The sequence below is a fragment of the Adiantum capillus-veneris genome, chromosome 6, assembly GCF_014529385.1.
Source record: "Adiantum capillus-veneris isolate H3 chromosome 6, ASM1452938v2, whole genome shotgun sequence".
Classification (NCBI taxonomy): domain Eukaryota; kingdom Viridiplantae; phylum Streptophyta; class Polypodiopsida; order Polypodiales; family Pteridaceae; genus Adiantum; species Adiantum capillus-veneris.
The window spans coordinates 97,556,480-97,566,783 of NC_140936.1; the positions used below are offsets into that span (position 1 = coordinate 97,556,480).

A 10,304-nucleotide genomic window follows, 5' to 3' on the forward strand; every position below is an offset into this window, starting at 1 on the left:
GTTGCTGCGGAAGAGTACATGTACAGCCCATTTACCATTGCAAAGGCCCCAAAAGAAAGCAGGCTCCTTTCATCGGCATCAAGCAAAGCACTTCAACGCCAAAACCCACAAAAAGACCAGCAAGCCCTGAAGAAGAGCAACTAACAGATCCGGAGACAACGCAACATGTCCCAAAGAAGCGCTTCTCTGTAAAGGAATACGCAAAACTTCTTCTCGATTTTCAATAATTTCCTTGATAATGTAAGTAATCTCTTTCAATCGTCTATATTTCAAATCGTCTGATTTAACAGTATGACCTAATATCTCTAGTTTGAGAGTTGATAATTTCATATTTACCTTGAAATTAACTTTTGATGACTTAAAAAAAAACCACAGCCATTAAATGTGTGCATATTTCAGTACTCTAACATAGGTGCATTTTCCCAATTAATAATCCCTCTTCATTTCTCACTTAATCAAATCTGTGTGCAGAAATCATGGCAAAGAAGTATACTAAGACTGCAGCCAAGAGCCAAGATCAGCAGTCAACAGAGAAGAGTACTTGGACTGCAACCAAGAGCCAAGACAAGCAGTCGACAGAGAAGAGTACTAGGACTGCAGCCAAGAGTACACGATTGCCTCGTCCTATCACCAACAAACAATGCATGAAGAAGGTAGCTTTCACAACTCCACCAGACAAAGAAAAGGTTGTCATCAAAAAACCACACCATCCACTTGAAAGCAAAGACAACAGAATTAAGAAGCGATCGCATCGAAGATCAAACAAAAATCCTCCTCTTGCTCTCATAACAAAAGCCATATTTCAAAAGTCAAGATCAAGTACACCTACTACTCCAGCCCAACCTCTCCCAGAGGTAGGAGAAGATCCTCCAAATACACCAAAGAGGCCAATAGCCCGCACGAAGTTGTCATGGACAACAGAAGATATGGCCAAAGCTCTCCATGCACGAGAACATGGACTTTCTCTAAACAAATGTTCCATACAATTTGGCATTAGCAGAGGTGCAATTGCTAATTGGGAAGAGGGAAGGACTCAAACAAAAAGGAAAGGACTCCCCACCACTCTCACTACCACCGAAGAAGAAGTATTGCTCCAATGGATTTTTTTAAAGTGTGACTCTGGTCATGGAGTTTCTGTGACAGATGTAAAGCTCAAAGCTGCAGAAATTTGTCAAACAAGGAACACACTTTTTTCAAATGGCATTCCAGGCAGAAGCTGGTGGGATGGATTTCGCAAGCGGCACCCAACTCTGGTTTTTCGAGTTACCGAGAGCCTAGACTAGTCAAGGGCAAGCAAATTCAGGCCAGAAATAGTAGAAACATTCCACAAAAAACTTCAAAAGCTTTACTCAAAACACAACTACCCGTCGTCAAATATTTGGAATGCAGACGAGATAGGATTTCAAGGATCTAGAGATAAGGGTATGAAAGTGTTAGCCAAGAAAGGATCAAGGTCAGTTTATGGAGTTACATGCGATTCATGTGAGTGGATGGCAATACTGTGTTGTGTTAATGCAATTGGTGAAGCAATACCCTCTTACTATATTTTTAAGGGCAGTCGCATAATAAGTAACTACATTAGGTTTTGTGAACCTGGAGCTGCCATGGCTGTACAGAAAAAGGCATGGATGACATGAGAGTTGTTTCAAGCATGGCTTAAACACTTCGATGATGCTATTTCACTACAAGGCAAAGAAAACAGACACCTCTTAGTCCTTGATGGACACGGAAGTCATGTCTCACTTGAGGTAGTGGCCAAAGCAAAAGAGAGCGGCATAGATATTGTCACACTGCCAACCCACACATCACATAAACTTCAGCCATTGGATGTATCAGTATTCAAGCCATTAAAAGTGCAATTTCGGAAGGAGAGGGATAAATGGCAACAGAGAACAGCTTCGAAGCAAGCAAGCAAGACAGAGCTGGCTTCTATTGTGACAACAGCAATAAGTTTATCTTTAACGGAAGCTAACATAACAGCAGGGTTTCGAGCAACAGGGATATGGCCACTAGATTTTGCAGCAGTTAAGTTTGAAGGTATGCCCTGCAATCACATTAACCTTGTTGAGGAGACAAGTCCACTTGACGAGACAGAGTCACAAGTACCCAACACGCCAATTGAGCAGCCCATAGAGGATGAGGTTGAGGCCATACTAGCTCTCAATACTCTCGCATCTCAGCTCCAAAAAGAAACTAGAATTTCTTCTCAGCAAGAGAATCGGACACATGCAATAAGCTTCACCCAGCTTTTGGAGAGAGCTGAAATTTCAAACTACACACCTTGCGACTCAGAACCACATTTCTTCATAGAAGACGAGTGCAATTGGGACATAACACCCAACCAAATTACCACGAATTACATGGAAAACCAGGTAAGTTCTCCTACTCTGCCAGTACAGCCACAAAGAGATCAAGATGCGCGATTTTCTAATGAAAATGCAGCTCAGGTACAAAGAGTTCAAGATGCACAATTTCCTAATAGAAATGTAGCTCCCGTTTCGACTTTTCAAGCAAGCATAACTCAAACCAGACATATCACTGATAGTGCTCGAATTCCAACAATAACAAGTCATCAAGAAGCAAGGTTTCCTAATGAAAATGCAGCTCCAACAACAACTGTTCAAGAAGGCCTAACTCAAAACAGATGTGTCAGTAATGTGGTTCAAATTCCAACAACAGCAGCTCATCAAGAAGCATGGTTTCCAAATTCAAATGCAGGTCCAACATCAACTACTCAAGAAGGCACATCTCAGCAAAACCGTATCATTGATATGCTCCGAGTTCCAATGTCAGAAGTGTGTGTGCGTCAAGCAAACCGTGAGGCTTTTGTAGACTACACAAATAGTCTCATTTTAACATCTACACAATACATTGAAAGTATGAGAGCAAAGAATGCAAAGAAAGAAGAGATAGCCAAGGCAAAAGAGGAGAAGCGCATTGAAAAAGAAAAGAAGAGACTTCATTCACTTGCAGAGAAAGAGGCTGCTCGACAAAGAAAGGCCCATGCTCGGGAAGCCAAACTTTCGAGGAAAGATTGGGAAATTCAACAACAGCTCTTTGAAGAAAGATTACGAGCAGTCTTGTGGGAACAAGGTTCATTAGAAGGCTTACAATTGAGGCCACTTCAGATAGATTAGCCTTATCACGCCTTGGTGCGACGGCATCAAATGAAAAAGTTGCGTGCTAAACAAGCTCGAGAATGACTGCATTACTTAAGCTCAATTTTGAAGCACTTCACTATTCTAGGCGAGCCCTAAACTTTTTGGAGTAGTGTTTTGTATCAAGGTTAGGTATTTCAACAAGCTTTACAGCACATGTTAAAACTCAATCTCTCCTACTCGCCAGCCCAATCTTGGGGTTGTACTCCTGCAGCAATATACCTAGTTTCTATCAAAGCAATAATGTAATACTACCAATCGGTTTCTGTTTCATGCTTAACATGCCAGCTGCCCTTTATGGTGTATAAAAGTACTTATATGTAACAATTGAGGGTGCAACAGGTAAAGTTTTGTTTTATGGTTAGTATGTTAAACACATGATACATCCCCATTTCTCACACAACATCAACTACTATCTATTATGACAACACAAAGTTTATCATTCACATTTCTTCATACCATATCCCCTTCCTATTAAAGTCTTACTGCAGCATATGCATTTTGTCTTTCAATGCGTCAGCTACATTTTGTCTTTCAAATGCTTGTTTTATTCTTTGGGACAACCTTCAAATACTGTTAGCCTCACACACTATTAGCCATTCATTATGGTTTTCAGCCAAAGTTTAACCTCAGTCACATTTCAAGCAGTAGCCTGTAGTCAAATCAAGAACGTTTGCAAAGATTTTAGTTCTCAACAAAGGTGAATCTCGGCCACATTAGAAGCACTCAAACATGAACATTCACATACATCCATTATTGATGATTGAGAGTCCTCAGCTCAAAAGTATATCTCTGTACAAGCTCCACATATTAACACTCCCTAAACATTCACAAGCATCCATTATTGTTGAGTGAGGTTCGAGAGTCCTCACCTCAAAGTAAATTGTCGCATGTTGCTCCACAAGTTATTAGCAGTCCTGAAAGAAAACCTTAAAGTCAAAGGCAATAGACTGCACATCAAATCAAAAACCAAAAAAGTGCAGAGAACAACAATTACTCTTGTATTTGCAGATGGAAGATGCAGGCCTGGTTTCGCTCTGTCGGCTGACTCTTTTGGCATCCTCTTGCAAGGGCTGAGAGGGGTGCGGTACAGATAAGAGATCTTGAGAGGCTGCGGCTACCATATCTACCCCGATCTCCATCATAGGAGGTTCCGCTCGAGCACAAGGGCTAGTGGCATCCAATCCCTCTCGACCTCATTAGCTCTGTCGACAGGATTGCCTCTTGCAAGGACTTCACAGAGCATGCGTCAAGCATTCGCTCATCATTGGAAAGGCAGGGATACAATAGGCTAGAGGGGGGCACCGTCAGGCAAGCTTCGGCTTTGACTACAGGCGAGCCAGGGAAGACGACACCCGCGTGGGGAGGCAACGCAGTGAAAGGGCAATGGGCGAGCTAGGGAAGACGAGGCCCATTGTGCCGAGCTTGAGCGCGTGAGGAGGCAACGCAGTGAACTCGTACAATGTGCCTTCAATGTACACGAGGTTGGCACCTTAATAGCATGAAGGGATAGCATCTCGCTGAGGAGCCTCCAAGTGTCTACCTGGGAGTGGGTACATACCCCATCCCAAACTGAGTGACTGAGAGCATTAGTCGTCTCTCTTCTGGGTACTTATCATCCAAAGGGAGAATCCTAAGTGGAAATGTGCAAGGGGGGGGTTGGTATCCCCACTCACGCTCTACTTTTTAGCAAAGGAATCAAAGAATTTGTGTGGAAATCCATTTTCCTTCACTGCCATCTCACCATCTTACCTCCAGATGTTCAGGGACAAGTGGCGGTGTTGACCAATACCCTAAGCGTGTGATTTGGCCAAAAATCAAGCATGATACCACCTTGCCAAGTTAGATGTCTCTATACTGGCTCCTCTACCCTAAAGATTATGTCTATGAAGGCTTTGTTGGATCAGCAATGTTTGGCGTGTGCAAGGGGGCCAAGCCCAAAGGTTTTTAAAGCTTTCAATTGAAGAAAAAACGCTGCATGGAGGTGGAAGAATGCTGCAGTTCCATGGGGCAAGGAAGTCGCCAGGTGGGCGGTAAGGGAAGCTCAAGTGAAGAAGGAAAGTGGGCATGATGATGCCATCTGGAGGGAGTTGTCACTTGCAAGGAGGAGCTGGACGTAATAGAGGACCTAAATGGGCAAGCTGGAACGCTGGAGAGATAGGAAAGGTAGGTAAGGCCAGAGAGGGTCGGGCTGATGTGCATGGCAAGCAACAAGGGAAAGTGTTGCAGGGCTGGAGAAGGTGTTTCGAGAAGCTAGAGAACCAGGTGATATCAGAGGAGGTGTAGAAGGCTGGAGGCTACCAAAACCAAAAACAGATGGCGCTGCTCTTTAGGGAGAGAGAGCCGTAAGCAGGAAAACTATTTGCCGTGAGGGAATTGGGGCCATTGCAATGCATGTGAGCAGGGCTACAAGCAGAAAGAGGAAGAGGCCCATGAGCTGGGGATAATATTGGAGGGAGAGAGAAGCTTGGTATTGGGTTGCAGCCTTCAAGGCTATGAACCAGAGAAGGAGCACCATTTGAAGGGTTGACCATGAGAGCGGGGCTGGATAGCGCAATAAGGAGGGGAGCCATATTGCAGTAGACCTGGGGAGGTCACCCCCTACCAAGAAGGGCATTCAATTTTTTCTCTCTCTCTAGATTGTGCGAGCATCGAGAAGGGGGTCACCTTTGCAAGGTCTGCAAAGGAGCCGGGATGGTGTTTTCTAAAGAAGATCGCTCATTCTCCCTTCTCAGATTGGAGCCAATTTAGTCGGCATATTCATTCTCTTTGGAATTCAAGTGTCCGCTTTAAAGATCCGCCACATTCTCTCTTGTTTTTTGTGTCGAGTGGAGTATGCTATACACATGTGCTTTTGGTATATATCAGATGTATGAGTGTATAATGTCGGGAAGTATTGTATGCCAAGAGGATGCCAATTTGTAAGGGAATTTTGCATATTAGGGATCTTTCAAGTGTGTGTATATCGGTCGATGTTGAATTGCAAATCTATGGTCTGTGTATGTAGTCGAGGTCGGTCGGGAACGGGTAGGGTTAGTTGTGGATTCCACATTGTGTATCAAGGTGTGTGTTTGCTATGGGATAGGGGTGTTGTGGAACCACTGGGCTATAGAGAGGCATTTACTGAGTATGGTGGGTGTGTTCCCATTTCCCCCTTTCCATCTTGTGGTGCCCCCACTAAGGATCCACTGATTGCTTCCTAACAAGGTGTTCGTGAATCAAGATGAAGTAGGAGTTTGGTCTAGTCTTCAAAGGAGATGAAGATGTAGATGATTGGATTGCCGATTTTGAGCTATTTATATTGGCAGTATTGTAGATGCCAGGTGATGAAGCAAAGCTCCGGACTCTACCTTTGGTGCTGCGAGGTAAAGAAAAAGTTTGGTTCGATGGCTTAGAAGTCTGCACACAAGCAGACTTGGATCAGATCTCGTGAGCAATTCTTACAAAGGTATAAAAAGCTGGTGCCGGCTTCGGAAGCAGATGCGAAGATCAAAGGTTTGCAGCACGATGTAAGTGCAGATTTTGATGCTTTTGTTGATAATTTTGAAGCTTATTGGGGGGATTTTGGGGCTGCTACCCAAGCAACCAATGCGGGATAATTTAAGCTCGAACGGTTTCTATCTTGCTTGCATCCCTATGTTCATGAGAGGGTGGACTACGAAGATCCAAGGACCTTTGATGAAGCTGTCAGAGTTGCCAGAGCAAAGAGTCGAAAGATGAAGAAGAAGATGGAGGCATGACTGTTGCAGTCTATAGTTGCGGCAGCCAGTGGACTTAGGCCCAAAGAGATTGAGGAGCATCAAAAGGTAAAAGCTCATTTTCTTGATATGCATTTGATCAAAGCACATGACGCTGATGCTAGGCTAGAGGAGGTAGCAGAAGTGTCAACCCGGTCTCAAAAGATACAGTGAGGCATATTCAGAGTACCACCTAGTTTGCTTCCTCAAGAAGACGAGGTGATAGAAGATCTTAAAGAAGAGATGTCAGTTCTAGAGCCAGCAACGAGGCTGACAGCAAAGGTGCAAGAACCGACAAGATCATAAGAAGAGTCCAACATTTCTCATAGCTCCAACAGCAGTTTGGACACACATGCTACATGGGAGACAGAATCCATGTATTCTAGGTATGAAACTTATGATGTTTTTCATGTAGATGAAGTGGAAAAAAATGTATGCAAGTTGCCTACCAGCTAGCTAAAGGTCAAAGAGAAGTATAGTGTTACACCTTGTGTGAATAGGCCAGTCGGGCAACCTATCAAATGTCTTGTGATGGTGAGTCCCTATTGGAGGAAGAGGTATGGTTTGATTGTGCATCATACATAATTGAAGAGCAGGTTTCTGAAGATGACTTGCAGGAGCTAGGAGCAGAAGCTGTGGTAGGTCAAGTTGATTTATCTATGCAGGGGGTGGAGCAACCTTTCCTTGATGGGCATGTCGAGGTGCACTTTGAAGTTTCAGAGTTTGTGTGTAGCGGTGGAGAGATAGCTCGCACAAATGACTCTATGGAAACTGTTATAGGTGCAGTCTATGAGAGTGAGGCTCCATGAAAAGAGGAAGGTGCCACCAACCTTGCAGGTGATGAGGTATTTGAAGAACAGGTTGAAGCTCTAGCAGGTCATACTCTCGGGTATGAAAGGGTGGCCTTGGAGCCATTTACAGAGGGCTTAAATGCAGGTATGCAAAGGGAACATGTTTGCTTGGCTATGCAGCATGTGGAGGCAAATGGAAAGGTTTGGATACTTTATGCTATGCTATTGATAGCTATGTTGTTCTAGGTTACTTTGCAAGGTGTACAATGCAGGTTTCATTTCTCATATGATAAAGGTGATGATATGGAGAGTTCTTTAGAAGGTGACATGATAGCTGCTTATGGTACCAACGCTTCAAGTGGTCGAAAGTATGATTATGGTTGGCAGAAAGGATTATGGATGCAGGGTGATGAAGATCCATGCTATGAAGAACTGGAAGGGTGGCATGGCTATTGGCCTACAAGTGCAAAGGAAGGCTTGGATATACATGCTTTATAGGTGGATGGCTACGGCCAATGTTTTACGTTTGATCCAGGTGGACTCTATGCCATGCTCGTGGAAGCTTTGAGCTTTCCATTTGACCGTGGAGGGTGATACATTAGCAGATAATTTTGTCTCTATCTCTATCCTATCTATAGAGCCACTATATTACCTATTTTACATCCTTCTATCATACACAGACTTCTTTTACTTAAATAATACTATGGTTGAGCATGAATGCTCAACGAGGGGGTGGGAAATGATGGTGCATCCAAACACTGTCAACCCAAGGATAAGTCATCGGCACCTGTGTTAAACTTAGCAACTAGATGACGTAGTACTTGTGCATCTTCTTGATGCAAGGTATGGCCGGCATTGTCAGGAAGTCTATGCCGAATGTGGATTTTAGCAAACCAAAGGAGGTTTTCATGCTCAACTCGTCGGGATTTCCAGAAGTGTGGGTGCAATCGTCAGCTAGTGCCATGATATATTATATGTTGAATGCTTTCACAATTTTGCCAATTTCAAGGCTCTCATGATGCATGAAACCGCTCAATTGGATATTGTTTGAAGGTTGCCACACTTGTAGCGGTCCTGCTCTTCTCAGGGTGGTGTGTGGGATTGACTGTGACCCATTTGCATCGCCGTGCGATTGTCCACACTAGAGATTATGTTTATGAAGGCTTTGTTGGATCGGCAATTTTTGGCGTGTGCAAGGGGGCCAAGACCAAAGGTTTTTAAAGCTTTCAGTTGAAGAAAAAATGCTGCATGGAGGTGACGGAATGCTGCAGTTCCATGGGGCAAGGAATTCACCAGGCGGACGGTAAGGGAAGCTTGAGTGAACAAGGAAAGTGGGCATGATGATGCCATCTGGAGGGAGTCGCCACTTGCAAGGAGGAGCAGGACGAAATACAGGACCTAAATGGGCAAGCGAGAGCGCTGGAGAGCTAGGAAAGGTAGGTAAGGCCAGGGCAAGGGCTGCCAGAGAGGGTCGGGCTGATGTGCATGGCAAGCAACAAGGGAACGTGTCGCAGGGATGGAGAAGGAGTTTCGAGGAGCTAGAGCACAAGGTGATATCAGAGGAGGTGTAGAAGGCTGGAGGCTACCAAAACCAGAAACAGATGGCGCTGCTCTCTAGGGAGAGAGAGCCGTAAGCAGGAAACTATTTGCCGTGAGGGAAATGGGGGCCATTGCAATGCATGTGAGCAAGGCTACAAGCAGAAAGAGAAGGAGGTCCGTGAGCTGGGGATAACAGTGGAGGGGGAGAGAAGCTTGGTATTGGGTTGCAGCATTCAGGGCTATGAACCAGAGAAGGAGCACCATTTGAAGGGTTGGCCATGAGAGAGGGGCTGGATAGCGCAATAAGGAGTGGCGCCATATTGAAGTAGAGAAGGGGCGGTCACCAAGAAGGTCATTCAATTTTTTCTCTCTCTGTAGATTGTGCGAGCATCGAGAAGGGTGTCACATTTGCGAGGTGTGCAAAGGAGCCAGGATGGTGTTTTCTAAAGATGATATCCCATTCTCCATTCTCAGATTAGAGCCAATTTAGTCGGCATATTCATTCTCTTTGGAATTTAAGTGTCTTCTTTAAAGATCCACCACATTTCTCTCTTGTTTTTTGTGTCGAGTGGAGTATGCTATATACATGTACTTTTGGTATATATCAGATGTATGAGTGTATAATGTCGGGAAGTATTGTATGCCAAGAGGATGCCAATTTTTAAGGGAATTTTGCATATTAGGGATCTTGCAAGTGTGTGTATATCGGTCGATGTTGAATTGCAAATCTATGGTTTGTGTATGTAGTCGAGGCCGGTCGGAAACGGGCAGGGATAGTTGTGGATTCCACATTGTGTATCAAGGTGTGTTTGCTAGGGGGTATGGGTGTTGTGGAACCACTGGGCTATACAGAGGCATTCAGCTAGTGTGTTGGGTGTGTTTTCATTTCCCCCTTTCCAACGGCCTACTTACCTCTAGGCCTAAATGGTGCATCATTTTCTCACTCATGACGCATATCTATGTGCCACCATCTATGTAGATGTTTAAGATATGTTTCCCCTTGATGTGGGCGTCTATGGCTGGTAGGATGTCATCAAGATTCTTCCCAGAGATAGCCCTAGCTATCCTTGGTCTTGCTT

The 10,304-nt window shown here is 44.4% G+C and overlaps 1 protein-coding gene and 2 pseudogenes across 1 annotated transcript; all 3 read left to right on the top strand.

Moving 5' to 3' along the window:
* Positions 1–644: 644 nt before the first annotated feature.
* LOC147455948 (uncharacterized) lies at positions 645–1,283 on the top strand. The gene has a single exon (XM_086513783.1). It carries the CDS (start codon positions 645–647, stop codon positions 1,281–1,283), a length of 639 nt encoding a protein of 212 aa, XP_086369909.1.
* Positions 1,284–1,424: 141 nt separating this feature from the next.
* Positions 1,425–4,557, top strand: LOC147455949 (uncharacterized; annotated as a pseudogene).
* A 745-nt stretch (positions 4,558–5,302) lies between these two features.
* LOC147455950 (uncharacterized) lies at positions 5,303–9,778 on the top strand (annotated as a pseudogene).
* The last annotated feature ends 526 nt before the right edge of the window (positions 9,779–10,304 follow it).

Coding starts and splice junctions, on each gene's coding strand:
- LOC147455948 (XM_086513783.1), top strand. CDS start 645: ATGAAGAAGGTAGCTTTCACAACTCCACCAGACAAAGAAAAGGTTGTC.